General features: G+C 39.2%; 6 protein-coding genes across 7 annotated transcripts; 3 read left to right on the top strand and 3 right to left on the bottom strand.

The window, feature by feature from the left end:
• Positions 1 to 117: 117 nt before the first annotated feature.
• Positions 118 to 5866, bottom strand: LOC134212077 (zinc finger protein pita-like). Of its 2 annotated transcripts, none has more exons than XM_062689589.1 (6): positions 5518 to 5866; positions 4772 to 4942; positions 2918 to 3724; positions 2471 to 2766; positions 1079 to 1635; positions 118 to 1018 (listed from the first exon to the last, which is right to left on the bottom strand). In XM_062689589.1, the coding sequence occupies exons 1-6, from the start codon at positions 5701 to 5703 to the stop codon at positions 201 to 203; spliced, it is 2835 nt and encodes a 944-aa protein (XP_062545573.1). In that variant the 5' UTR covers positions 5704 to 5866; the 3' UTR covers positions 118 to 200. The 2 variants fall into 2 exon arrangements, with proteins under 2 accessions (XP_062545573.1, XP_062545574.1); XM_062689590.1 differs by having other exon boundaries at positions 118 to 1015.
• Positions 5867 to 10782: 4916 nt separating this feature from the next.
• On the top strand, positions 10783 to 13058 carry LOC134212076 (protein arginine N-methyltransferase 6). Its single transcript, XM_062689588.1, has 3 exons — positions 10783 to 10966; positions 11964 to 12844; positions 12910 to 13058. Exons 1-3 carry the CDS (start codon positions 10925 to 10927, stop codon positions 13031 to 13033), a joined length of 1047 nt encoding a protein of 348 aa, XP_062545572.1. The 5' UTR covers positions 10783 to 10924; the 3' UTR covers positions 13034 to 13058.
• On the bottom strand, positions 12881 to 15452 carry LOC134212074 (gamma-tubulin complex component 4 homolog). The gene is made up of 4 exons (XM_062689586.1): positions 15251 to 15452; positions 14726 to 15177; positions 13302 to 14636; positions 12881 to 13196 (listed from the first exon to the last, which is right to left on the bottom strand). The coding sequence occupies exons 1-4, from the start codon at positions 15314 to 15316 to the stop codon at positions 13055 to 13057; spliced, it is 1995 nt and encodes a 664-aa protein (XP_062545570.1). The 5' UTR covers positions 15317 to 15452; the 3' UTR covers positions 12881 to 13054.
• Positions 15453 to 15638: 186 nt separating this feature from the next.
• LOC134212075 (parafibromin) lies at positions 15639 to 18156 on the top strand. The gene is made up of 5 exons (XM_062689587.1): positions 15639 to 15908; positions 16028 to 17101; positions 17162 to 17225; positions 17420 to 17585; positions 17647 to 18156. The coding sequence occupies exons 1-5, from the start codon at positions 15778 to 15780 to the stop codon at positions 17823 to 17825; spliced, it is 1614 nt and encodes a 537-aa protein (XP_062545571.1). The 5' UTR covers positions 15639 to 15777; the 3' UTR covers positions 17826 to 18156.
• A 4477-nt stretch (positions 18157 to 22633) lies between these two features.
• LOC134216178 (ribonuclease H2 subunit A) lies at positions 22634 to 24289 on the top strand. The gene is made up of 2 exons (XM_062695135.1): positions 22634 to 22994; positions 23460 to 24289. Exons 1-2 carry the CDS (start codon positions 22775 to 22777, stop codon positions 24245 to 24247), a joined length of 1008 nt encoding a protein of 335 aa, XP_062551119.1. The 5' UTR covers positions 22634 to 22774; the 3' UTR covers positions 24248 to 24289.
• A 1710-nt stretch (positions 24290 to 25999) lies between these two features.
• Positions 26000 to 26986, bottom strand: LOC134216177 (large ribosomal subunit protein P1). Its single transcript, XM_062695134.1, has 3 exons — positions 26806 to 26986; positions 26220 to 26469; positions 26000 to 26149 (listed from the first exon to the last, which is right to left on the bottom strand). Exons 1-3 carry the CDS (start codon positions 26878 to 26880, stop codon positions 26136 to 26138), a joined length of 339 nt encoding a protein of 112 aa, XP_062551118.1. The 5' UTR covers positions 26881 to 26986; the 3' UTR covers positions 26000 to 26135.
• Positions 26987 to 27798: the final 812 nt, after the last annotated feature.

Below are 27798 nucleotides of genomic sequence, written 5' to 3'. Positions count from 1 at the left end.
ACGGTGAATGCAACACATCACCAGCAGAGCAATCAATGTTAACCCACTTATTCATTTCCCTCCAAATTACGGTATGGCTTTCAAGGGTGGTCATCCTTAAGAATAGAAATCGTGAAGTATAGTTATATCATTTTAGTATTACTGATTGGTGCTCTCCACCAACTATATATATACAACTATCATATCCTGCCTCAACTCACCTACTTTTTGGGCTTACTCTGCTTCAGGATCATTTTATCACCTTGCATTTCGATTTTGCCGTCGCGCGCCATAGCCGCTACTTCTGCTTTGGTCATTACAACTTTCTGAACCTTAACCATTCGATCACCAATCTTCATCTCGAAAGTTTTAGATTTCTTGACAGGCGGTTTCGACACTGTGTTTGTTTGCGGTTTCGTTGTTGAACTAGCAGCGCTGGCAACGGGCTTTCCGGATTCCAGTGCTGGCTTCTTGACAGGAGAAAGTGACCGCGATTCATCAGCGGGACGCTTGATGGCAACTCCTGGTTTTCTGAACTCAGCGGGTTTCGAAGGGGTGCTAGTAACTAACGGAGCGTGCTGAAATTGTTTTTGCGGTTGCATACTTTGTTTCTTCGGAACTGTGGTCGATTGAGATGTTGAAGCTGCTGACGGTTGTGTTACCTCCACATGTGTTGCGGCCGGTAGCGATACTTCTGCTTTGGTCTCCATTATAGTCGAAGAAGTTGCCGGAGGAGCGGCGTTCGGACGCTTAACGATCATTCCTTTGGGCAGATTTTTTAAGACATCTCCAACACTTTTCTGCGCGGTGATTGGAGGTGGAATATTTTTCAAGAAAGTATTCAGCTTTTGCTGCGTGGGTTTAGGAGGTGAAACTTCAGATGGTTTCGAGATTATCGAGGGTTCCGTCTTGGTTACTGGAACGGGAGTTGGGTTGTTCAAAATCTCTTGCTTTTCATTTTTTATTAATGTAGTTTCAGGTTGTTCCTCAAAATCTTCGTCTAATTCTTCTTCATAATACTCTCCACTATGGTCGTCTGCTGGAAAAATAAAACAAAATTAAAGACTAGCATATATGCCAAACCTTATTTTTATGTTACCCTCAAATGCTTGCTCGCTAAGGTCTTTATTAGTACGTTCGGTATAATCCGGTGAAGCAATTTCTGGTTTTAATGTTTGACTCGGCCTTTTTTGGACATACTTCTTCTCTTTCTCTTCTCCATCGACAAAGGTTGTTATAGTTTTGCTACCATCCTTTTCTATCGAAATTTCTTCGATTATAAACTGTTGAGAAGCATCGTTCTCATCCGTGACATTCTCATTTGTTTCCGTACGGTCCATTGCCAGAACAGCCAAGTGCTCCAGCTGACAGTGATAATTCAACTTCTGCTCGGTAGTAAACAGCAAGTCACAGTAATCGCATGCAAACTGAATGCCCTCCGAATGTTCCTTGATGTGCTCCGTAACTTGTTCCAGGCTTTCGAAATGTTCGCGACACAAAGGACATGTTAAACTCTTCGTCGCGTGTTCAGCCGAATGATAGATCAGGTCGTCCTGATTGTCGAAAATGGAGGTGCATTCGTTACACTTGTATGTACCTCTGCCGCCTTGGTGCGCCCGCACGTGCCTCGTCAGATGATGACTCAACATAAACGAACTACCGGAAAATAGGAATGTTAGGTACAGCGAAAACTCGAAAGCCTGATAGAAGCAGTTTTCTTCTATTGGCGAATAAAGGTTGCATGAAGAAAAAGTCGAAGGATGATATTTGAAAATAATTGAATCATTTGTTTGAGAAACTGCATAAGTCCATTTTACACTATTTCGAGAAAACAACAAAAAACTGTTTTTGAACAAATTTGCACCGAATCTTTCGATTTCTTCGATACAGATCAATAGTTTTTGGCAAAACTCAACACCCTGGAGCATTTTCAGTGCAAAAAATGTAAGCAGAACTCTACCATTGCTCTTCAAAGTACGTGGACTTATGTAGTTTCTCAAACAAACGAAATTTTTTTCATACATTCCTGAACAAAAATTTTTTTTTCGTATTTTTTGTCAGAATACGTATTTTTGAAAGAGGATTCAGAATATATAAAAATCTCATTTTGGCCAAAAATGTTACATATGCAGTTTCTCAAACAAACGGTTCAATTGCAAGAGAAGATTTTTTCTTTAAACTCTTCTGGAAAATTCTAAGAGTAATTCAATTGAAAACTGTTAGCAGTGCGGGGTTGGAATTTTCTTACACTATGTATAAAGTGCAATATCACAAAATAAAATTCAAAATCGATATGATGTGTTATGTGTTTATTATATAATAAAAGTCCAACCCCGTACTGCCAACCGTTTTTAATTAAAATACTCCCAAAAATTTTGAGAAGTTTTTAAAAAAATCGTATGCTTTTACGTGCATTTTTTTCAAGTGTCATCCTTCGACTTCTTCTTCTTCATGCAACCTTTATTCGCCAATTATTCTTAACAATACTTACCTCGAACACATGCGACACGGATAGGGACGTGATCCCGCATGGGCCGTCAAATGTCGTGCCAGTTTACTAGCCGATGGAAACGATAACTCACAGTGCTCACAAGGGAATGGAAGGTTCGTTTCATGAGTAACTTCGTGCCGTTCAAGGCCTTGCTTGTAAGCGAAACTCTTGGAACATTTCTGGCACTGAAACGGTCGTTTCTTTTGATGATACTCGAAATGCTTTTGCAGATCCTCGTTCGATAGAAACGTCCGCTCGCAATACATGCACAAGAATTTCGGCTGGTCTTTATGTATCTGGAAGTATCGGAATAATTTAAAACAAATGCTCGAGTCACAGCACTGCCGTTCTACGCATAACTGTCCCATGTACATAGGAAATCCCAGCAAACATGGGACAAATATGTGTATGACGGCAGAGCACAGCTCATTATGCGTTTTGGCGAACCTTTTGGTGACGAGTCAGAAGAGTCGATCTGGAGAATGCTGCTTTACAGATGATGCAAATAAACGGTCGTTCGCCCGTGTGAGTGAGCATATGCTTTGACAGATCATATTTAGTAAAAAAGCGCCGATCGCACATTTCACACGGATGGTTACGTTCTCGACTGTGATTCTTTATGTGAATTTCTAACAGCTGACGCAATGGGAAAGTTCGCTCACATTCAGTACAGGGGAACACGTGAGTCTCGACATGTGGAGCATTTTTCATAGGATCCACTTCCGTGGTCTGCTCTAGGGAAGATTCTATGCACACAATCTCCAGCGTTCCGTCACTGGTTTGGACAATATGTTCTTCCATTTTGTTGGGTGGTTTCATGCTATTCAATATTACTGGTGTTTTACTCGCGGCACCCAAGCTACCGTTTATTATCTTTACCGGTGACCGCTTTTCAATAGGTTTATTAGCAATAGAATACTGCTTGGAAACATTTCCTTCGGATTTGAAACCATGTGGCATTTTATGAATAAGATTGTCGCTGTTAATTGATCTGCCTTGTTTTATGTTGCGTAAATCTTCAATACTTAATTTTACAATTTTTGGCTTAACGTCTTCTTCCATACGTTCAATTTGTAAGGGTGCCTCGTTGGTTTCCTGAACGAGGTGATCGTCGGTCGACGGCTGGATGTTTATTGATTCGAACATTGGCATGGGCACATTGGAAGACGATTTAATTCCTCCTGAAATGTGTGCAGCTTTTTCTGATACTGAAAGGTGACGAATCGGTTGCTTACTAGTTGTCGCAGGCATTGACTGTAAAATATCACATGAATTATTAACCCAGTACCGCTCGAACTGCCGTTCTAAATTTAGATTTTCTATCAAAGGTAACATGGAACAATATTATGCGTAGAATAGCAGCGAAGCTCATGAAGAATTTGCTGAGCTGTTTAGCTCGCAGAGAAATGAAATGTTACTTTATATAATAAGCCTTTTTCTTAACGATAGCAGTAACTCAAATACAGTCACTCAAATTCGATGTGACCTGATTTTTTTTCTAATAATATTTAATGTTTCCTAAATTAAACATCAAAATGACAATTTAATAATTCTCGGTACTTATTCGAAAGGACGTATGAGATTTTGTAAGATTCAAACGTTGATTTCTCCAATCAAGTATTTCAAATTACCTTGCATGCAGAGCAAATAGGCTATATTTGAAATAGCATAACTTTTGACGGATATCGAAGATTTTCTGTTGGTCTAGTTGGGACGTACCTGCAATTCCCATAAACAGGTAATATTTATTTATCGAGATGTCACTTTTAATTTGAAATTTAGATTATCGGGATACTATTGAAAATTATTTGATTTTTCTAGATACATAGTGTAGGGTTTCCAGTAGCCTTGCGAGCAAAGGCGTAGGATTGCCAATGCGGAGATGACGAGTTAGATTTTCGGTCCGGTCTAGGGTGTTTTCGGGTTGGAAACTTGCTCGACACCCTGGGCATAATATATCCATCGTACTTGCCACACAAGATACATACTCAATGAGTATTACTCATGCAATGGTGGACATAGAGAAAGCTTTCAATAATAACCAAATACTAAGTTGAAAAGAATGCCTAAGCCATTGAAGAAGAAGTAGACACATATTCTGTAAGCGTCACTATCAGTCCTGAAGTACGCTTCCAGTTTGGAATATCAAATTTAATACGCAACGTGACAACTAGGTGCATATTTTTCGGTATACCAAATTACCTATATCGATTACCTACGCATTTTTCTTACAAAAAAGCATCAAGTAATAATGTATTATTCTACTACTTTTTATAAACTATACCAACTATACATACATACCTTAAAAAGATTAACGGGGACTTGCAGCTTCTCCGGCCACACCCCTGTAAGTGGATACGTTTTCAACAGTGTATCAGCCTTTTTGCAGATTTGTTTAAATCGATAAGAATGATCCATCAGATGGCGACAGTTGTCGCAAATAGTGCAAGGCATTCCATCATCTTTGTACACCTGAAATAAACCAAAATTTGTTCGATTGTTGTAAATTTTGAAATAAGAATCATTCTAATACCACGTTTAGACTTTAAGCTATATCCTATATCTATGTCAAATAGAGAATTTGACATGAGGCGTCACGTCACACTTTATTTCCAGTAAAAACTAGATATGTAAACTTTGATGTCAAGTTACTCTATGTCAAGTGATATACATCGTAGTCTGGAAGGCACATAAACACACACTTTTGTTATTCATTAGTAATAATGAAAAACTGCTTTTCAGCTTTTCAGTTCTTGTTAGATTAAACATTCATTTCAAAAATCGAGCATTTACTGTGTGCCACTACCCTTCTCATGGAAACGAACCCTGGCTAGATCAGTTCAGCAAATCGCGAGCACCGCCATCTTGGACACATTCATCGATTCAGCGATCTGACGCATGAGAATGAAACTACGCTAAAATCAGCAAAGACTCCTTAAATTTATTTTAAATTCTAATGCAGGCTACATTTAAATGTTGATAGTCTTCAAAACATTTACTTATCCCTGATTTAACGGGAATCCAAATACCTTTAGATTTACACTTACCTCAATAGAAACACAAGCCATTATCTGCAACGTCAGAGGCGTCGAGGTTTTGCTTATTTTGCTGCTTGTGGCCTCGGAGGTGTTGGATAAAATATCAGTAAGCGGCTCTTCTTGGCTGAGACAGAACCGACAAATCCGTTTGGTTTTCAACTCCTCAGTCAGTTGCTCTTCGCTGCAGTCCTCCATTTTTCGCTAATTTCTCCGCAGATTCAGTACACTTTCCAAGCAATCATTGGTCAAACAACGATGCAATCAAGTTTACTACTTTGAATGTCGTCCTCACAGGTCTTCACCGCATAAAACTACTAAAAACATTAAACGATTTTCCTTCATGACAGACGTAATTCCAACAGTGGCCACGATTGGCAAATTTTAATTTTGGCGCAGCTGCTAATAAGTCATCTGCTATAAATATATATGCAAATTGGCTGCGTTCTTTTATAACGCCATCTGGTGGTAGAAAACAACTTTCACAAAAAACATCGAAAACATTTGATGAGAATATTGCACACGGTAGCTAGAATATACCCAATTTGAAAAACGAGCATAAAAAACGAGCGATGGGTAAGGGATCGTTCAAAAATTACGTCCATCATTTTTTCTGCATTTTCAGCCCCCTCATGTCACAAACTGTCACAAATCACTATACACACTTAAAATAAAACACCAAATTCGGTAAAATTTTACCGAAATCTCAACATGTTCGGTAAATAATTTTACTGATTTTCGGTGATTTTGACAGTTGAGCAATGGAAAAAATTACAAAAAATCTGTAAAAAAAATTACCGAACAGTTCTGCTGTTGAGATTCCGGTAAAATTTACCGAATACTGTAAAATGAGTTAAGTGTGTAGAATTATTAGCAATTTGTTTATTCTAATAGGGCATCTTTAGTAGAGTTATAAATTGTATGGGAGTTAGGAAATGAAATTGAAACTGTAAAAATGCCATCTTCAACAGACGTTATAGTTTTAAAAATTCGAACAGTTTCGTGAGAAAAATTATAACTGGAATACTGCTCAGTTGTATTTTTGCACGAATTTGCAACAGAATTTACTCGAGTTATATTTTGTTCAAAACAAAAGAAGTCACTTCATCAGCTTCAAAAAATTCGGTTTCATCGACATCACAGCAGTTTGACATTTTAATTAGCCTCGGATTATTATGTTTTTGTTTTTCGATATAAAACATGTGTCGTTTATAACTGCTACTGAAGATGCATCTCCCGTTTCATATTTTTGACAGTTGTAAAATCTGTAAATCGAAGAAGAAGTATAACTACAACTGTAACATTACTAAAGATGCCCTAAACTTGTGGAAATAAAACTAATAATTAAATACGTAATCAAAATTGCTTTGTTTCTTACTATATTAGGCCCCTATTTACTCGAGCAAATGTAGGGCATTTATAGATTTCTTATTGATGATAGCAAAGATAACAGATATTGAGGCTGCCATCCGATACGTGTGTAAACATCCGCAACCGTTAATTCAAATGTATTTTAAATTGGGACCGCGTTTGGCAATCGATTGGAGATGGCGCAAGGGCGCAAGGATCATTGTTATTGAAAAGGCAGCCCGAATGCGGCTGTCAAATGCATTGGCTGCGTTCGATGGTTGTTAATCAGCTGCGTCCGTATGTACTGCCGCAATCAGTTGAGTAGATGTCAGTAGTGGGCCAACGTATATCAATTCAAAAGTTTACACAAGATTTTCAATCAAATTGGTTCTAGCCTAAATATCTGTTATCTGTGGTAGCACCCTGTGGCGTCCCGAGCCGTTTCGATGATTAAAAACTGCATATTCATAAAAACTGCATAAAAACGTAATTTGAAATGAGTTAGCAATAAAAACGATAAAGAATGATTTCTCGCTTAACTTTTCAAAAGGACCTAAGTAACATTTTTTAATAAATTAATTTGAATACTGCAATCAATAGCTTTCACGTTGTTCTGTTAATTGCGCTACATTGCGCTAAATTAACAACGTGAAAGCTATTGATTGCAGTATTCAAATAAATTTATTGAAAAAATGTTACTTAGGTCCTTTTGAACAGTTAAGCGAGATTTGTCAATAAAATAAGGGTGGCCATAACCGAACCAATAAAGGTACCCACAATCGAATTTCGCAGCCCTTTTGTAAAATGAAAAAAAAAATTTGGCGTCAAAATTTTAATGTCAATCGTTATTGATCCTCGAAATAGATTAAATTTGCTGTATAAATATGCATAGGAACTCACTTTTAGAATTAAATCACTTCCTTCAAGTTGTAACACTTTGAAAAAGGTAAAAAAAAACTTTCGTGTTGCTTTTTTTTGTAAAAAACAAAGTGTCCCTAGTTCAAAGTAGAGATCCCCATCCGGTTTAATATTGAGCACAAAACATTATGTTATAATAGCAAACTAATAACGGTTGTCAGAATGACAGCATTTGTTATCTGTCAAAAGATTCGTAGGGGTGCTCATAACCGAACGGTGCCCACAACCGAACCTTCTCTCCTAGTCTAACAGTGATGAAATTTCAATTTTACTACCATTCACTTAGGAAAATCGACACATATTTTATGGCAAAAATCCATGTATTTTGAAATATACATATCATGCGTCGGTACATACTCAATTGCATACTAATTCACACATGGATACTATGACCCACATGGATAGTATGGTGGTATGTGTGAACACACATGCAATGCATGTGGGCGCATGGAATATATGTGCCGAAAATATGGAATCTATTTCGCTACCCCATTGCAAAAATCCAATCCAAACTCATGAAAATAATCGGGATTTTTTGTGAGTGTTGAAAAAAAGCCATTTCTTGCATTATTCGTTTTGAATGGTACCTTATTCCCGAGGTGTGAGGCCACCTTTACACTTCGGCAAAATTTTCCGCCGGATTTTGGACCCCGTGCATTTTAAATGGGGCCGGGATTGTGATTTTTGAATTTTATCGAGGTGTAAAGTAGCCTTTATGCAGGACCTATACTGATTTTTCGAAATAATATACATAGTATAATACGGTAATCGTATAACTGAATGAATATCGCACAGCGTTTAATTTGGATTGACTGCTGAATCGTTTAACAATCGTACCACATCGTACGATAAATAGTCTATGTTGAATAAAATCAAACAGATGATTACATAAAACAAAAATGATGATTAACTCTAGATTGCTTTGAGAATATGTCGTACGTGCAAAAGGAAGACTCTCTTTGTTCACACTCTATTGCCTTTCTCGTACAACTAAGTTGTACCGAAAGGCTATCATTTCACTCCAAAATCGAACTTTTGATAGAAGTCCCGGAAACCCATAGTGTTATATACCATTCGACTCAGCTCGATGAGCTGAACAAATGTCTGTCTATCCGTGTGTGCGTGTGTGTGTGTGTATGTGTGTGCGTGTGTGTGTGCACAAAATGCCATAAAAAACATTAGCCAAATTTTCACATAGAAACTCTTAATCGATTTTCTTGCAACAAGTTGCATCCGACAGAGACTAAAACGCTGTTGATCACTATTGAATTTCATAATAATTGCAAATTGCAAAAATAGATAATATTAAAATAGTGATGAGACATAGTCACATAGAACAATAATGAGTTATGAAAATGCCTTGCATCTATGAATATTTTATCCGTGGCTTCCCATTAATAGTTTCATCGTACTATAAAGATGCTCGTGTTGCACGCATTTAGGCGTAAGAATGCTCTTCGTTCAGTTTCATAGTACTATGTACATAGTACTAAATTGTCCGAAAGTCAAAATTCGAACATAGGAAATTCGAGAAACTTTTGGCAGCGCCATCTGTCGTCTACTAGTGTAAATTTTCTATCATAACATTAGACGGTGTAACTGTTTTGCCTTTCTTGTACATCATCGAGGTGTAAGCGTAAAGGCTACATTTATTACCTTTTACGCGAGAAAGGCGCCATCACCGCTAGGTGGATTAATCTGGGTTCTATCGTTAATCGTTGCTGATCTTCTACGTATAACTGGAGGCTCGAGGCTACTGAATAATTGGCTTTGTGCATAATACACCCATTGTGGTATGAATAAAGATTAATTGTGTTATGTCTGGTCGAATCTTGGATTAGTTGAAGGGTTACAAGTTACTGACCAATATACATTTTCAAAATACTTTTTTGCTAATAGATTGGCTAGTTATGGATTTTTAACTTATCATTCATGGTAAAATTGCTTGGCAAAAATGCATGTAAAAGTTGATGTTTTTGAATGGTAACGATACTTCACTGCTAAAAATGTTTACACACAAAAGCCTTTAAAGTATGCTCTTCTAAATATAAAGTATTTAAATATGACTTCAAAGTACGCTCTTTCGTGGGAGAATGAGACTACACATTACACATTTTCATAACTATATTTTATTCACACAAATGATTAACTTTTATTCATAAAAACAGGAAAAATGTGTAAAACTTTTACTCCTTTTGTGGGTAGTCCCATTCTCCCGCAAAAGTGAATGCTTCTCCACGAAAGAGCATACTTTCAGTTTTGCGTGTTAACAACCCATTCAATGTATGCTCCAAAACCTAACTATTAACGTGACGTAACGTAAGGTATTTCTTATGATAATTTTGTATACTCAAAAAACGATAAGTAGAAAAATAGTTGAATAATTTCATTTTATTCGGGACGTTTGCTGGGTCAACTAATTTTTATTATAAAAATTAATAGGATTTGACTCAATTTTGAGTATGTTAGGCTTAGAGTGTAAGACTTGAAACAAACGCAATTTAGGCTGCCTCACACCTCGGGAAAATTTTCCAGCGGATTTTGAGCCCCGTGTATTTTAAATGGGGCCGGGATTTTGATTTTCCGTGTCCAAATTCCGAAAACATCGCATATGCAAAAATGCATGGGGAAAAAATCCGCGAACCAAATTCCCGAGGTGTGAGGCTACCTTTTCCAGCAGTGGCCACGATTGGAAAATTTTAACTTTGGCGCTGTATATTGTGCTTCCAGTTGAAAACCGAAGTGAGCTCTCGCGACGATTGAGTTTTTCCTTATTTCCTGATGTCGCAAGTGCATCGCGACTAGTGCGCATCTATGCCACCGCCATGCGCCATGATGCACACTAGTCACGACGTAGTTGCGACAAAAGGAAACGGGAGAAAACTCGATTGTCGCGGGAGCTCACTTCGGTTTTCAACTGGAAGTACAATACTTTAATCAAATTTGGTTGCGTTCTTGTCGTCACTGTCAGCGCTTTCTCAGCGCAGAGGAAAACGACAGAAACATCGAAAAATCCGAAAAACATCTGATGAGAATATTAAATACAAACAAAAGCAAACGTGCGACATGTGCGGTCAACATCAGTAGCCAAAAAGGATTGTTGTTTTTTTTTGCCAAGTTTAAATAAATCGGCAAAATTGCGATCAGCCAGATGAGCACCAATACGTACTTTGATAGCTATGAGGATCTAGAGGTAAGTTAAACCACAGCATGGTATTATTAATACTATGATTTATAATTTTGTTTAAGCATGAAGAACCTGATCAAGCCTCCATATGTCTGTTGTAATCGTTGTAATACTATGTACACACTCGTGAAATTTATATCATTTTGGTAAATACGAAAATAGTTCCGAAACTTTCGTCAATAATTAAGACAATAATAGGTTGTCCGTTTTCAAACCCTTAGAGGAAGTGTTTACTATCAGATTTTATCTGCCAAATAGCGCGTTGGAAACACGCGGAAATAGCACCACATCATAGATGAGGGAAAAGACTTATTAATAAAACAAAAAAAAGTCAAATAGGCGTCTGTTGTTGCAATAAATATTTCTAAATGTATTTATTTTATTTACATTATGAGCACCCCGGGGCCCTCCTTAGCCGTGCGGTAAGACGCGCGGCTACAAAGCAAGACCATGCTGAGGGTGGCTGGGTTCGATTCCCGGTGCCGGTCTAGACAATTTTCGGATTGGAAATTGTCTCGACTTCCCTGGGCATAAAAATATCATAGTGCTAGCCTCATGATATACGAATGCAAAAATGGTAACTTGGCTTAGAAACCTCGCAGTTAATAACTGTGGAAGTGCTTAATGAACACTAAGCTGTGAGGCGGCTCTGTCCCAGTGTGGGGATGTAATGCCAATAAGAAGAAGAAGAAGAGCCCCAAATGTATACATCTGTACAAAATCGATTCGACGCTGGTCCATTGCAATATGGTAACCATATTGGGTCCATTGTGCCCAAGAAAAATTGTATCTTCAGATTAGCATATACAGATAAGAAGGTCCCTGCTAATTTATGAGCAAGTTTATCCCATAATATCAAAATCCTTCTCGGATCATAAGTATAAAAGGTATAAACTAATACCGAAGACCATTTTATCAAGCTTTTAGTTTATGAGGGAAATTGGATTACTTTTGCTAAGGTATTATATAAATAAACAATATTATTGCCTTTATTTTCATTTAGATCCACCAGCTCATGCTAGCAGACAAACCTCGCCAGGATGCCTATCAGTCTGCTATCTTGAGTAGCCGAGACCTCTTCAAGGATAAAACAGTTTTGGACGTCGGTACTGGAACCGGAATTTTGTCCATCTTTTGTGCCCAAGCTGGTGCGAGAAAAATCTATGCAGTGGAGGCGTCAAACCTGGCCCGACTGGCAAAGGAACTTGTGCAAGAGAATGGCTTCGAGCAAGTGATCGAAGTATTCGAATGCAAAGTCGAAGACTTTCGGTTGCCATCGGGAGCCGACAAAGTGGACATCATTGTGTCAGAGTGGATGGGTTTCTTCTTACTGCACGAGGGAATGCTGGATTCAGTTATTTACGCTAGAGATCAATTCTTGAAACCCAATGGCCTGATGTTTCCGGACACGGCGTCGATTTTGGTAGCACCCTGTGGCGTCCCGAGCCGTTTCGATGATTTCGAAAGCTTGTCCGGGGTTAGCATGAGAGCATTCGGTCGAGAACTGCGAAAACAAAAAGCTGACAAGCCGGAAATCTTAAATGTAGCACCAGAGCATTTGTTACACGAGGGGCACATAATGACGTGGCTGGATCTGAAGGAAGTTAGCACGGAAGACTTAAGTTCTTTCGACATGAAGGAGGTGATGGTCATCCAGAACTCAGGCAAATTCCAAGGTGTTTGTATCTGGTTCGATTGCACGTTTCCGAGTGGGGACTCCAGTCAGGTGAATGGGGTTGTTCTATCGACAAACCCCAAATGTCCTGCCACTCACTGGAAGCAGAGTGTGATTCTATTACCGGAAGATGCTTGCGAAGAAGTGGACAAATTGGACCCAATTGCGTTCAGCTTGAGTCTAACGAGAAACCCAGAAAACTGTAGACGGTAAGGGATATCGGAATACATTCACTTGATAACCGCTTTCTAACGATGCATTATTATTATTTTAGATACAATTTGCAACTGACACTGCTAGACGTGGAAAAGGAAGAACATGGCTTACCTTGCGACTGCGTGATGACTAAGTGCATCCTCATGAAGACCCATTTACAGAAAATGGAAGTTGATCAATAAAGCCTTATTTTATGTTACCTCCTAATTTGATTGAGTTTGTGTATTGTTACTAAACCAGTGATTAAAGTCCAAGCGTAATAACAACTGAGATAGCGGAGCACTACTGGGGCCTGCCTTTAGACCAATCAAAAGCTGTAGCAATGAGTCAACGTGGCTTTTAAACCTGCGAACAAAATATTTATTAGTTTATAGCTTTGAAGTATAAAACATTAGACAAGGATAGGTACGTTCCACTTCCCTCAAAATTGAGCACCTAAATGTAACTTACGCTTGATCGTATCCGTTGAATTCCTGTCGTTCCATTTTGGTCATAGGATCCTTGCAGCTACTGCAGAACGAACAAAATTTGTCCACGATTACCAACACTTTGTCCAGAATGGTCAACACGGGGTTCTCATTAACCTGGATGATTCCCGTGGTTGTCATGTCGGAGGAATTATTTGAGAACAAAAAGCAAAGACCTAACACATTCGCTTGAAACACCGTATGGGCACGTTGGATCCGTTCGAAGTCTTTCGTTTCTCCAATAGCGCCCATTAGGATACTGAACTGACTCTCCAGAACGTCTACCTGGAGATAATACTGCAAGTTATCAATGAGGAACATTAATTTGTTGCGGAGCTGGAGCAGTTCAGAATTTTTCTTCACTTTGTTCTCTCGCTGTAATGACCAAACCTGATGAATGTCGTACTGAATCTTGCGAATTCGCAACAGAAATCTAAACATTTCATTGTATTTGTCAAGGGTCTTTGGAGAGAACAACAAATGCAGAGGCCACTTTACTTTGTACTTTAGAGTGATGTAGCTAAGGTTTCCCTTGGTTTCGTAGCAGAAACTATCTACTTCCTCTTTGGGAGGCAAGACAAACGAAAACTGTTCGACATCTTCGGTTATGTTGACGCTGTTGGCTGCTAATTGGAATGCTCGATTCATATCTCTTGACGATCCATCTGTTATACCTTTGGAGAACAACGTTTTGAGAGATTTTGTTTGTCTCAATAGCTCTGAAAAAAGTTCGCCTCTGCCAAGTAAGTAGTAGTCTTTAATCAACTTAAGCTGCTTGATCAGATCGGCTTCTTTAATAGCGATCTCAGACATTTGCTCCGTAACGCACAGTTTGATCTCATCTACTATGTGCTCAAATTTAGCAATGTTCAAGTTTGCATCCGACTGAAGCTGGTGAAACTTCTTAAAGAACACACATTCTTGATCGCCCCATAAACTATCTTTTAGAGCAGCGAACTTCCTTTCGCCGCTACTCCGCTTTTCGGTATGATCTCTTGGATCGCAATTCAGCATCAGTACCGTTTGTCCAACGAATAATACTTTTTCCGCCCAGCTCATAGGGAAATAGTAAGGAAGTATTTCGTGTCGCACTTCGTACCGCCATAGTTCCGTATTAATGCTTGTATTGTCCGAAAATGAGTTCACCGATAAATGGGTTCCGGTTCCTCCAGTGGTACCTTGCAGAGAACCAATCCCACCGGTTTTTGCATTGTCTACATGCTGGATGAAAAATTCGCCAAACTGATCGACAAATTTGCCGTGCAGCAGCCAGCCGAATAATTGTTTAATGAATATGGCGTAAACTGCATTCTGAATCCTGAAATTTTAAAAATAAAACGGTTATTATTAATCACACCAGATAAAGCAAACAAGCATTAAGCGAGAGAAAATGTTTACATTACTTACAACTTAACAGCCTGGTAATGATTTTCGTTCCCGTGCAGACAATTTTGTTGCAAATACTGCAGCAGTGCACATCCATGGATTCGTTGCGTGACAACTCCGCTAACTAATCTAAGTAGAAATCCGAACAACGACTGGTACTGGTTTACCTGGTGGTAAATAAAGATCAACGACAGGTTCGGTCTCTTCAAATAGTACGCCTCCAGATGCACTATCAAATCACGATACGGTTTTACTGCCAGGTCCAACCCATCGGCAAATGCTTGCAAATACAATCCCTGTGGAAGAGGTTCCTCCGAAGGTTTCTGCTGTTTTGGTTTTACTAAGCCGGCTGATTGCGTTCCATACTGATGGATGAACTTCTTCAACTCCTTGTACTGGTTGGCGATTCGGATCAGATCCTCGAGAATTTTTATTTCCCCTGGGTGCAAAAAATTGGCCGCGACTTCTGGAATCTGTAACAAAACATCTTAGACCACATAATATATTTTCGACGAGAGCGAATGCACAGAGAACAAAGTTACTAACCGTAAAATTCTCAATTGGTAGATCCGAATTTGCAGAAAACAACGTAAATAATATGTCGTGGATCATTTTTGCTTTTTCTAGCAATTTTTACGTACAATTTACGGTAAAACACAAAAACAATGTAACACTTTAACAGATTTTATTTTCCATTTGTTTACCATTAACATCAAAATTTAAAAAAAAAGACGGAAATTAAAATCGAATGATGATCATGATGATGCGATGACAATACCCGTTCATGAAAAAAACTAATAGAAATTTTATAGCTATGGTATGCAGCCATCTTTGATTATTTTTTTTGGTTATAAAAATTTAGTGTGTCATTTTTTGACAAAACTGTCATCGGCTTTCTCTCGCCTCTCGCCCGTAAAGTTTTGAAGCTGCGTTGTGTTTTCGTGTTTAGTTTCACGAGTGCTGAAAACATTTTGTGCATCTGAAAATTGGTTTTCGTGGCAAATATTCGTTGTATCGGTCGATAGCAAGTGCCTTTTTGCTGTCCGGAATACCAGTACTCTCCTTACGTCACGATGGCTGATCCGCTGAGCTTGTTGCGGCAGTACAACATCAACAAGAAGGAGATCATCGAACGCGATGGCCAGATCATATTTGGCGAGTTTTCCTGGCCGAAAAATGTAAAAACAAATTATCTAAAATATGGGTAAGTGGATTTAAATTACCACTGCGTTACCTTCCTTGACCTGAACAAAAATCTCGTACTAACAGGATATAGTTTTTAAACAAAGCACCAATTAACAATAATTTCCCAACCCTTCTCAGATCTGGCAAAAAGGGAGCTCCCAAAGAGTACTACACACTGGAATGTTTGCTCTACATTTTGAAAAATGTGGCTCTTCAGCACTCGGTTTACGTTCGCCAAGCAGCAGCTGAGGATATTCCTGCAGTCAACCGGCCGGATCGTAAGGAGCTGCTGCAGTACCTCAATGGCGAAACAAATACATGCGCCAGTATTGACAAAAGCGCTCCGCTCGAGATTCCGACACAGATCAAAAGACCAGCTGAATCCGATACATTGGACAATCTCGCCAAGAAAGCCCGTTACGAGGATACCCAAGTACAGAAGGTGAAGGAACAGCTGGCAGCTAGGCTCGATGTCAATAAAAAAGAAGCTTCCGTCAACATTGACAACATCAAGTCCCTCTCGGAGACTATGTCCGTGGAGAAAATTGCGGCCATCAAAGCGAAACGCTTAGCCAACAAAAAGGTTACGATCAAACGGACGGATAACGATGATACTATGGGAGTTGGGCCGGATTTGAGAGCTATTCTTGATTTTGATGTAGATTCCACAAAAGATATTATAAGTAGGGAGCGTCAGTGGCGCACTCGAACGACTATCTTGCAGAGTAATGGGAAAATCTTTGCCAAGAACATTTTAGCCATTCTTCAGGGTATCAAAAATCGCGAAGAAGGTCGAGGTCGACCTCAGGCACCGGCCATAAAACTACCGGAGCCTCCGCGCGTGATTCGTCCCCAGCCACAACCGGCGCAGTACAACCGTTACGATCAAGAACGATTCAATCGCCAAAAAGAGGAAACGGAAGGTTTCAAGATCGATACCATGGGTACCTATCACGGTATGTCCCTAAAATCAGTAACGGATGGTTCAGCAGCGCAGAAAAAAGCTCAACAGCAGAATAACAATAATCCAATGTCGGCGAATCTTCCACCTGGTAGGCCCAAAGATCTGCTTCCAAGCGCTCAGGCTCGTATGGCACCCCAAAACAGTAGCAACAACAAGCGTCAAAGCAAAACACCCATCATTATCATCCCGGCGGCCACGACCAGTCTAATAACAATGTATAACGCCAGGGATATTCTTCAGGATCTGAAGTAAGTGAATTGAGACTCAACTTAAGTTCTGCCGAAATATTAAAATGTTGTTTGTTACAGATTTGTTACTACCGAAGAAAAAAAGAGCAAGGGCTGTGCACGAGAGAACGAGGTTCTGATTCAGGTAAATACTTATTTTCATTAAACGAAAGTAGGCGACAATTAAGTTGTGAATATGATGTTAGCAAATCACTAAGTTGAGCACAACACTCAGAAATAAACATTACGTACCTCTTGTTGATCGCCTTCTCTTAAAGATGTAGATTTGATTTCTATCGTACAGTTACTGAAATTCATGTCTCCATAAATTACTTTCAGCGTCAAAAATCGGCAGGCTTGACAGTTCCCTATCGCGTTATCGACAATCCGACGAAACTTACCGCCCAAGATTGGAACCGAGTGGTGGGGGTATTTGTGATGGGTCCCGCCTGGCAGTTCAAAGGTTGGCCCTGGGACGGAAATCCGGTTGAAATTTTCTCGAAAGGTAATTACATTAAGCAATTTCGTTGAGTCATCTTTTCAATGTGATTGTAATTCTTTTCCAGTGGCCGCTTTCCATTTGCGTTACGACGAGATGAAATTAGATGCCAATGTTGCACGTTGGGCTGTAACGGTGCTGAACGTATCACGCACCAAACGACATCTGGACAAGGCATCCATTATGGTGTTCTGGGAAAAGTTGGATCTGTACATGACCAAGTACAAGCCTGATCTTCGTTTCTAGAGTTAGCCAGTCCATCAATTTTTTTCTGCTAACCCAGCATAGATTCATTTGTGGAAAATTTAGATTTTAATTGCAATTCTATAATTTAGCCAATAGTCCCTAACAAAACAGATTCACAATGATTTGCTACAATATATCAAACTAGTTATGGAAACCCCCAGACTCTGCATTCACGTCACAAAGCTCCAGTAACTATGAGCGCGACACTTTCAGTTGGATTTCTTATGCAATAAGAAATAATAGATAGCATCGACAAAGCATGGATCGTTGTCATTTCGCATTAAGAATGTTTAAATACCTAGAGTCAATAAAAATTTCATTAGACAACTCAGTCTCATCGCTTTGTATTATTATTTTCTGAATAGGTTCACATAATGCTATAGATTTTCTTTGGCTTTGTTTGGAGATGGAAGCCTGTGGGTGTTAAACCCATAAACGATAATACACCAGCTGATTAGGCGCCTTTTTAATGGACTGGTTTTGATCTAAGCGTTTGTTAACTATAGATCAAAGCCCAGTTAATAAGGGCTGAAACAAATATTATTTAATTTCTTCTTTAGTCTTTACTGCCGTGAATCGCATATTTGTCCCATATGAATAGGAAACCCAGCAAAGATGGGACAGATATGCGATTCACGGCAGTTTATTGGTCTTTGGATAATGATAGGGTGAGAAAATAAAAAAAGAATAAATTGATAAAAAAGAAAAACTTATTACAAGTGCGAAAACCAGAATCTGATAGACTGCCCCCACAGAAAAATGGTGATTCTCGCTTTGTTTTCGCTCATTTCGTGTAGGTTACTGCACAGCTGTGTAGAACAAGTTGAAATGCGTCATAAGAGCCAGTGCTCCCTGCATTTGGAGCTTTCTAAAATAAATTTATCATGGGGTATACTGCCGTCTTACGCATATTTGTCCCATGTTTGCTGGGATTTCCTATGTACATGAGACAATTATGCGTAGAACGGCAGTATACTGCCGTGAATTGCATATTTGTCCCATATGAATGGGAAACCCAGCAACGATGGGACAGATATGCGATTCACGGCAGTATAGCCAGTGTTGGTAAAAACTCAAAATCTCAAAACTCATGGACGATTCAAATCAAGCGTGAGTTGAAACGCACCCAACGCAGCACCTTAAAACTCATGGATGAGTTAAATCAGTGGTCCCCAGCATGCGCACTATTGAGGGCCGCATTGTAATTTTGAGCTGCTGAAGCGGGCCGCAGTACATTTGCAATATTTGTGTTTTATTGCAAATTGAACTTTAGTACAACATTACTTTTTATAAGTGAAATAGAATTTTAACAGAATATTTTATTCCTGTAAATCTTTTTCGAATAACATACTTGGAAAGACATTTAATTCTGCAGGTTTTATCGTTTTATCGTAGCTGACTTTGAGCCGATAATACTGTTTCTTTTCTTTCAGACTTTATTCGAAATTTTTTTTTGCAGAACCATTTTTTCGGCTCAGTTGGCACTAAATATTCTGAGCTACATTTTTCCAAATGATAATATGACCTTATTTATTTATTTTCAAGGATATATTGTTCACTATAAGTTGTCACGCGAGTAACAACGACTGAAATAAAAATCCCACCTAAAAAATTTTCCATGAAAAAATAGATAATTGTCAATAAAGAAATCAGGATATGAGCAATAAACAAATATACAATTTCCACAAAAAGTGCAAAATTTCCACAAACAGTTGAGAATTTTCCACAAAACAAAAATAAATTAGCCCTTTTAAAAGTAAGAATTGCAATTATTATATAAGAATTTTCCATAAAAAATCAAATTCTTCAATGGAAAAAAATAAAAAAAAAATCCATAAATAAATCAATATTAGCAATAAACAATTAGGAGGAAAGACGGCTTTGGCAGGTTTTGTTCTATTATTGGCAGGGGGTTTTTGTTGACCAAATTTTATGAAATTTGGCCACAATTTTCCTTGATATGCAAAGAACGTTTAGGCCAAATTTGAGCCTAATCAGTCATAAAAAATCCCCTGCCAATAATAGAACAAAACCTGCCAAAGCCGTCATTCCCCCTACAAAATTTCCCATAAAATAAATATTTTGGCAATTTTCTATTTTTTTGAGGAAAATTTCTAATTCTTAATGGAAATTTTATTTTGCTGCCAATAACGACAGGTTGTTTCAAAAATGTTTTTAAAGCTAGGTGATCATGCCAGCAGTGTTGAATAGTAATCGAATAAATCTGCATTCCCAGCCTTGCTTTTATGCGTTCCTATTAATTGAATTTTATGAAACCATTTCTTCAACAATAGCAGAGAAAAAAAAACTTGATTTCGTTCAATATATTCCTTAGTGTGACAAGTGATAGTCAGCGTGTTTTCTAGAGTTTATATTCCAGCAATTTTCCAGTTGAATTTTCTGAACCCTAACTTATTTTTTAAGAAAAGCATTCTTCTTACAAAGTAGCACGTATTTGCTGTTTTTATAGTCCGGGGCAATAACAACGAATTATGTTTGCACGATTCATGCTTCATATATCAACAATGGTGCAATCTAGACAGGATACTCGAATGCAACGAAAAAATTGGCACAATGAAAAGCTTCTCTTGTCATATAACGCCTAACAATGGGCCACATGTAGTGTATTCTCTGAAATCCTTCGCGGGCCGCAGGAAAAGGCTTGGAGGGCCGCATGCGGCCCGCGGGCCGCACTTTGGGGATCACTGAGTTAAATCATCCATTTGAATCATCGTAGGTTTTCTTTTGTTCTTCTTCGTAAAAAACAGTAAATAACCGTTCGTTACATATAACAATGGATACTATTCCATGTATAAGCAATAAATTGCTCCCAAATTGATTTCAAATGCGTTTTTAAAAAGAAATGATTTTTTTGACAAATGAGTGAAACGATGCGTTTTAGCATGAAAAACTCAAGCGTGATGCGTTCTTTTAAAATCGCAGACGATTTCGTTCGCACAGGAAAGCTCGTTGATAGAGATTTATGAGTGATTTTACCAACACTGGGTATAGCCTCCCGAATCAGTTCTCTATCATGAAAGATTGCGAAAAAAGTCTCTTGCGGGATGCTACATATCGTATATGCCTACAGAGATGATAAGTGAGAGACTTGTTCATTCTCGTTAGGATTCAATCCCTGGTATCCATTGTACTTGCCACACAAGATAAATACTCATTCAATGGCGGGCATAGAAAAGCTTTCAATTGATAACTGAGAGCAAGATTTCCGGGCGCGAGTATTAGCCGTTTGGCAGCGCAGTATCATTACTTGACACTTTACCGGTCGCTACTAAACGCGCTGCTATTCGCGAAATCGAAGCAAATTCTGCTCTTCCCTCCTATGGGAAACCCCATTGCTATCTGTCAGAGTTTGAGTGAAACATGGCCGCCTTCTCCTCCTCTCTGTTGCTCTACTGTAAAAACCAATAAAGAACTGTCATTGGTTGTGTGAAGAATTTTGCTTCGACTTCGCGAATAACAGTAGCGCGACAAGAGCGCTGCTATTTGATAAACTGTCAACTGTCAAACGTCTCCGGTACGGAATACAGCAACCAAATTAAGAGCCGAAAATAGTGACCGATACGGAAACGAGTGACGAAACTAAAATGAAAGCGCTGCGCGGGTGATTAAAATGCTCGCGTCCGATAATGATGCTCTTAAGAGCTAGATTAACGGGCGCGAGAAAGTCGTTTGGCAGCGCAGTGTCATCACTTGACACTTTACCGGTCGTTACTAAACGAGATGCTATAACTATAACAGTAGCGCAACTGACAGGTGACTAAATTTGGTAGCGCGGTAAGAGCGCTGTTATTTGATAAACTGTCAACTGTCAAACGTCACCGGTGCGGAATACAGCAACCAAATTGAGAGCCGAAAATAGTGACCGATACGGAAACGTGTGACGAAACTAAAATGACAGCGCTGTGCGGGTGATTAAAATTCTCACGACCGATAATAATACTCTAAATCAGAGTCTATTATATAGAGTTGCGCAAAGAGGATCTTCTTACTCTTATTCTGAATGATGCTCTTGTTTTTATGTTGAAAACTTTCATTTTTGTTCAACCCTTCAAGTGACTTCACGGGAGTGATCACTTCTAAAGCTTTTAATTCGATAACCAAAGTCACCTACAGAGTGCAAATACGTGAGTTTCTTGTTGCAACTTTATTGGGGGTGTATTGAAGTTTTTGAAGCTGTTTCTAGAACAAATCTAATACATTTCAATTCATGAGTTTTAATTCGCCATAATAATCATCAGGCGATAACAATACTTCCGCCTTACCAACAATCATTTGTTTACTTTGCTCGATAGGTAGACGGTTTGACAGTTCAATAGGTAGATTTGGCTTCACTCTTTGCGTAACTCTATATATAATAGACTCTGCTCTAAATAAGCCAAATAATCGACTGAGACAATAAAACAACATACACTAATAAAAATCCACACATTTTTATTGGCAAAAATTTAAAGAAATTTACAAATAAATTTTATGTGTGCGTTAATAACCACCCGCTATAGGAGAATCCACATAAAGGTTATTAGTTAATAACGGTTATGTGTGTTTCCACATATATGCTATGCGAATTCACATAGCCGTTATGTGGGAAATGCTATAGTTAAAATGTATGTGTGCCACACATAATGGATATGATTGGATTTTTGTCACTGTACAATTTTTGACGGGCTAGCCTTCTCGTGTATTTTTTTATGGAGTACCACGTGATGTGAATGGTGTCGGTGTTCTGTATTTTCGACTTCATCAAACAGTCCCCCAACGTTCATTCAAATGACAAATTCATTCGGGTTCACCTTCACGTTGCACAGTGTTGCACTTCGCTAGACGATCTAAAAAGCGCGCATTCGTTGTTTATATCGTAAAATTATTGGCTGATCTGCAAGCTTCTAAAATTTAGACTTCAAAAATTGTAAAATCACATTAATCAGAATATGGCTTCCCCTCCATGTTCTCCGAAACGGGAACCAGATACGGAAGCGTGCGAACCTGAAACCAAACGAAGCAAAATCAACAGCTTGCAAACGCTCGGTCCTTACATCAGCAGCCAGGATAATGGAAAGAACTTCACGTACATCTCGGACATTCCTCGCATGTGCCTGGACGAGCCGTGCGTTCTAGGGGTGGATGAAGCTGGCCGTGGACCAGTTCTAGGTAAGCATTTTGAATAGGGGGAATGACGGCTTTGGCAGGTTTTGTTCTATTATTGGCAGGGGTTTTTTTTTATGACTGACTAGGCTCAAATTTGGCCTAAACATTCTTTGCATATCAAAGAATATTGTGGCCAAATTTCATAAAATTTGGTCGAAAAAAACCCCCCTGCCAATAATAGAACAAAACCTGCCAAAGCCGTCTTTCCCCCTACCTACTATACCTACCGATTTTTAAATATTTTTCAAAGTTCAACATCTTGCGGAAAGGTCAGAATCCTGTATAATTTTGAGCGCAGTTACATTTTGCGATGGGAGTTTTTGTGAAGTGTTTGGATTGGATGGTTTTTTTTCTTTAATTGGTCAAATTCATATTTACAATAAAAATTACAATTACAATTCGGGGTAAACATTTTACATAGGCACAACCCTACTAATTTTTCTTTTCGGAATCTTGTCCACTTCACAGGCCCCATGGTGTACGGGATCGCATTTTGTCCCATTAGTAAAAAAGAAGTTCTTAAGACGTTGGGCTTTGCGGACTCCAAACAATTAACAGAAGAAAAGAGAGATCTAATTTTCGACGAAATGAATCAGAAAGACTATGCTACCGAGTGCATCGGCTGGGCCGTTGAGGTCATCGCACCAAACGACATCTGTATGAGTATGTTGCGCCGGACGAAACGATCCTTGAACGAAGTATCGATGGACTCAGCGATTGGATTGATACACAAAGCCATAGAGGCGGGAGTAAATATTGCGGAGGTTTACGTGGATACTGTAGGACCTCCGGAGAAGTACCAAGCCAAGCTGAAGCAAATTTTCCCCAAGTTCAAAATCACCGTTGCTAAGAAAGCCGATAGCACATATCCGATTGTTTCGGCTGCAAGTATTTGTGCAAAGGTCAGCAGAGATCACGCTCTGAAGGTATGGACATTCCGTGAAGGATTGGAGCCGGATATCAGCTTTGGGAGCGGATATCCAAGCGATCCAGTTACTAAAAACTTCCTATCGACCTACGATTTGGTATTTGGCTTCCCGCGTCTGGTCCGATTCAGTTGGTCAACGGCTGGGAAGGCGTTGGAGAAGAAGGCATTCGAGATGGAATTCGATGACGAGGATGATGAACAGGAAAAACAGAAAGCAACATACGGAAGCGAAAAGCTTTCCAAGTATTTTGCAGCTGATCGAAACGATTCACGGAAACGACACGAATACTTCCGGGAGCGATGTCTGGAGCACGTGACTGATATTTGATACAAACCATGATGCTAATAAATTTTGATCATTTAATTATAAGTTGTATGAGACTCGAATGTTATTGATTGATTATGCCACTTTTGCTTGTGTAGATCAAATTCAGAAGACGTTTTGTTCTTCAACGGAAAAGCGATATCACATGAACTTTGAGAAACAACGGCTTTGGCATATACACAGGTTTTAATAAAACCTAGGGCGCTCAAATTTGGCCAGAAGAATCTTTGTATTGTCTATCCGGTACGAAATTAGTAGACTTTTTCTTCCGAACATGGATTTCGGAAGAATGGTCGGTTCGAAACTCCCTTATTTGATGCTACGCCGATAATAAACGAAAGGTGGATGTGTCATGTGTCCGAGTTTCAAAATTTCCACTTCATTAATCAAAATTCATTACCTTACGATACGATACGATATTACGTTAAATAATTATGCTAGCGTAAACCACAATCAGGAATGTTATTACATCAGATCATTTAGCACGCTCTTTTATTGGACCCAGAATTTGATCCCTTATTTTGGCCTGATGCTCACGTAGCGTCTTTTCAACGCAACGTGCGCGGCGGTTTAGGCTCGATGCCCACGTAGCGTCTTTTCAACGCAGCGTGCACACAGCGTTAAAGTAACGCAGGTGTACATCGGCGCGGTGACGCTGCGTTAACGCTTTTTTTTCCAATACACACCTGCGTCTTTTTAACTCCGTGTGCACGCAGAGTTGAAAAGACGCCATGTGGGCATCGAGCCTTAGGGCCGATGTCCACGTAGCGGTGTTTTACGCTACGTGCACGCCGCGTTCATGCAAGGTATCCAGCATCAAATGGATCAATGCACACGTAAACGTGTGCACGACATTTGATGCTGGGTACCTTGCGTGGATGCGGTGTGCACGCAGCTTGAAAAAACGCTACGTTGGCATCGATGCCCACGTAGCGTCATTTCAACGCAGAGTGCACGTGGCGTCAAAAGAACGCAGGTGTGCACCGGAAAAAAGCGGTAACGCAGCGTCACCACGCCGATGCACACCAGCGTTATTTTAACGCTGCGTGCACGTGGCGTTGAAAAACCGCTACGTGGGCATCGGCCCTAATACCGCTTTTTCCCTATGCACACCTTTTGGCAGCTTCCAGTTTTATTATTATTATTTATTACATCAACAGACTTGATACAGCCCCAATGATGGTTTTTTGGTTAGTTTTTAACTACCGTCGTGCGGGGCTTCTTTTGGCAAATCAGGGGCTACTTTGGACATTTTAAAACAAGAATTACAACGAAAATTACTATAAAATTGTCATTATCACCAATCAGGTGTCTTGTTGATAGTTGGATGGCAACTTTCTGTTTCGAATTTGGTATTTTTTCCGTTTATTTTTTTCAAAAAATCAAAAATCCAAAGTAGTCCCCGGAGTCAAAAGAAGCCCCGCACGACGGTATGCGACGTTTCTTAAGCTGTGAACCATTCCACGGATTCGTTAAACTTTAGAAGCAATAATGCCCTTAGCTGCATTTACTCTTTCGTCACTCCTATTATTGTTTACGTATAGCTGAAACGTTTAAACCATTCCTGTTTGTTCAAATATTTTCCCCATTTGATTGTTGGCGTAAGCGAACATGTGCATCATCTTTCGCTTGAAATGTGTTTTTGAACGTAAACAAAAATACACTGTATCCATCGCCAGATCGAACCGGATCCTTATATCCGAACTAGTTCCCTTTTGAAGAATTATTTCGGATACTGAATATAAAATCAAGCGATTTTATGTCTTGAAAACTTGTTTTATTTGCACATTTGTACATTAAAACTGTACGATAAAAAATGCCACCGATGGAGGAAAAAACAGGTTAAAAGCCTGCCTTCCTCTGTTGCAGCATACCGATGAGAACGAAGGATCTAACCGAACAGACCTAGAAGAGAAACAAAGTGTTAAATACAAACAACGAACTTTCCAAACTTTCAGAATAGTTGCAAGCTTACCGAATCCCATGTCGTCATCGGATTCCTCTGGTTCTTCCTCCTTTTTCTCTTCCTTCTTCTCGGCAGCGGCCGGGGCAGCTCCAGGAGCAGCAGCAGCTGGGGCGGCACCGCCGCCGGAGCCAACACCGGATCCGATGTTCGTGATCAGATCCTTGACGTTGATACCCTCTAAAGCCTTAGCGAACAGACCGGGCCAGTATGGCTCGATGTCAACGTTGGCGGCCTTCAGAATGGTCGAGATTTTCTCATCCTACAATTAGCAAAGGAAAAATAAGAAGCCGGTAAATTTTGATTTTATACGAATATTTTTAGCGCTTTTCAAATTGGTTACTGCCAGCCCTGTCGTACATGCATGTTGTATACCAAACATAACCTACATGTAACAATTTTTTTTTGAAATGCGATAATGTTCGTTTATTACTTTTAATTTATATATCGCGCAGTTTAGTAATTAAAAATTCATTTAAGACCTAACGACTTCTTTCTAAAATTAGTTTGAAAACATTTCAAACTTCCGATGAGTAAATAAAAACTCATTGTATCGCCCAACACCAAGATTATTTTCAAATTTAAACAAGATACTTACGGTAACGGCGACATCGTCGTCGACGAGGATGAGCGCCGAGTACACACAGGCTAATTCAGCTTTGTTTAGAGCCATTTTTAATGACGAAAACCGTGCAAGTCGTCAAAAACTTGACCTTAGCTCCGGAAGAGAACACTGCACAGTACGGAATCTACTAGTCAAAAGAGGCAGAGCCAAACGCCATCGATGACAGGTCAAAAGCGGAAATACATGGTCGCAAAAGTAAGTTTTGACAGCTGTCAATAGCAGCGTTTCACTTCTGTGAATCTAACGTCCAAGTTTTATCGCCTATTTTGTTCCCTCCGTTCCCTCCTTGATGACATTTTATTTATACACAGCAAAAATATTGCAGTTTGCGTTTGAGTTCGCCAATTATGCGATACAGTTGTTTCATAAAGGCCAATGTCGCAATGAGATCGAATGGAGAAAAATGGGTTCCAATGTTCAATGACATGTTTTCAATTGTAGTTCAAAAATTATATGTTATTTTAAATGTTAATAGTTTGCATGAAATACATCCACATCTAATCATTGAAGCCCCATATAAATAAAATTTACTTTGGATTGATTTCGATTTGAAAATATGATTAACTAGTGTAAATATGATAAAACTAGTCGTCCTTTTTTTCTAACAGTGTACACTTGCGCCCTTCAGAAATGCGCCATAATGTTTTTGACGACATCCTTTTCGCCCAAATTTCACGCCCGGCTGTCAACCTATTTGTCAATATCGCCTGTTTGTGTTTTCAAAGTACGCGTTTAGCCCTTTTGCTCACATGTGTTTTTGGCAGGGGACTGAAGAGAAGGCTAATACGCCTACCCAGCATTCATTCAATATGGCGTACAATGTTTTTGTTTTAATTTCGTTTGATTCATGTTAACAAAACTTCGGAAGTATCGACGAGCTACTTTTCGACATAAAGAAGCCATACAAACACAAAAGGCTCGATGTACCTCAACCAATTGCAAGTTTTCGCCAGGAGAAGTTAAATG

Source organism: Armigeres subalbatus, chromosome 2 (genome assembly GCF_024139115.2).
Source record: "Armigeres subalbatus isolate Guangzhou_Male chromosome 2, GZ_Asu_2, whole genome shotgun sequence".
NCBI lineage: Eukaryota > Metazoa > Arthropoda > Insecta > Diptera > Culicidae > Armigeres > Armigeres subalbatus.
This window is presented reverse-complemented; position numbering and strand designations above follow the sequence as displayed.

Bases quoted from the DNA above. Each gene is read 5' to 3' on its own strand.
- LOC134212077 (XM_062689589.1), bottom strand. From the start codon at position 5,703: ATGGAGGACTGCAGCGAAGAGCAACTGACTGAGGAGTTGAAAACCAAA. The intron at 3,725-4,771 runs GTATGTATGTAT...GATATTTTACAG, and splicing joins TCCCCGTTAATCTTTTTAAG to TCAATGCCTGCGACAACTAG. The intron at 1,636-2,470 runs GTAAGTATTGTT...ATTTTCCGGTAG, and splicing joins CCGTGTCGCATGTGTTCGAG to TTCGTTTATGTTGAGTCATC.
- LOC134212076 (XM_062689588.1), top strand. From the start codon at position 10,925: ATGAGCACCAATACGTACTTTGATAGCTATGAGGATCTAGAG. The intron at 10,967-11,963 runs GTAAGTTAAACC...ATTTTCATTTAG, and splicing joins ATAGCTATGAGGATCTAGAG to ATCCACCAGCTCATGCTAGC. The intron at 12,845-12,909 runs GTAAGGGATATC...TTATTATTTTAG, and splicing joins AACCCAGAAAACTGTAGACG to ATACAATTTGCAACTGACAC.
- LOC134212074 (XM_062689586.1), bottom strand. From the start codon at position 15,316: ATGATCCACGACATATTATTTACGTTGTTTTCTGCAAATTCGGATCTA. The intron at 15,178-15,250 runs GTTAGTAACTTT...GTTTTGTTACAG, and splicing joins TACCAATTGAGAATTTTACG to ATTCCAGAAGTCGCGGCCAA. The intron at 14,637-14,725 runs GTAAGTAATGTA...TTAAAATTTCAG, and splicing joins CATTACCAGGCTGTTAAGTT to GATTCAGAATGCAGTTTACG.
- LOC134212075 (XM_062689587.1), top strand. From the start codon at position 15,778: ATGGCTGATCCGCTGAGCTTGTTGCGGCAGTACAACATCAACAAGAAG. The intron at 17,102-17,161 runs GTAAGTGAATTG...TGTTTGTTACAG, and splicing joins GATATTCTTCAGGATCTGAA to ATTTGTTACTACCGAAGAAA. The intron at 17,586-17,646 runs GTAATTACATTA...ATTCTTTTCCAG, and splicing joins GGTTGAAATTTTCTCGAAAG to TGGCCGCTTTCCATTTGCGT.
- LOC134216178 (XM_062695135.1), top strand. From the start codon at position 22,775: ATGGCTTCCCCTCCATGTTCTCCGAAACGGGAACCAGATACGGAAGCG. The intron at 22,995-23,459 runs GTAAGCATTTTG...TCCACTTCACAG, and splicing joins TGGCCGTGGACCAGTTCTAG to GCCCCATGGTGTACGGGATC.
- LOC134216177 (XM_062695134.1), bottom strand. From the start codon at position 26,880: ATGGCTCTAAACAAAGCTGAATTAGCCTGTGTGTACTCGGCGCTCATC. The intron at 26,470-26,805 runs GTAAGTATCTTG...TGCTAATTGTAG, and splicing joins ACGACGATGTCGCCGTTACC to GATGAGAAAATCTCGACCAT.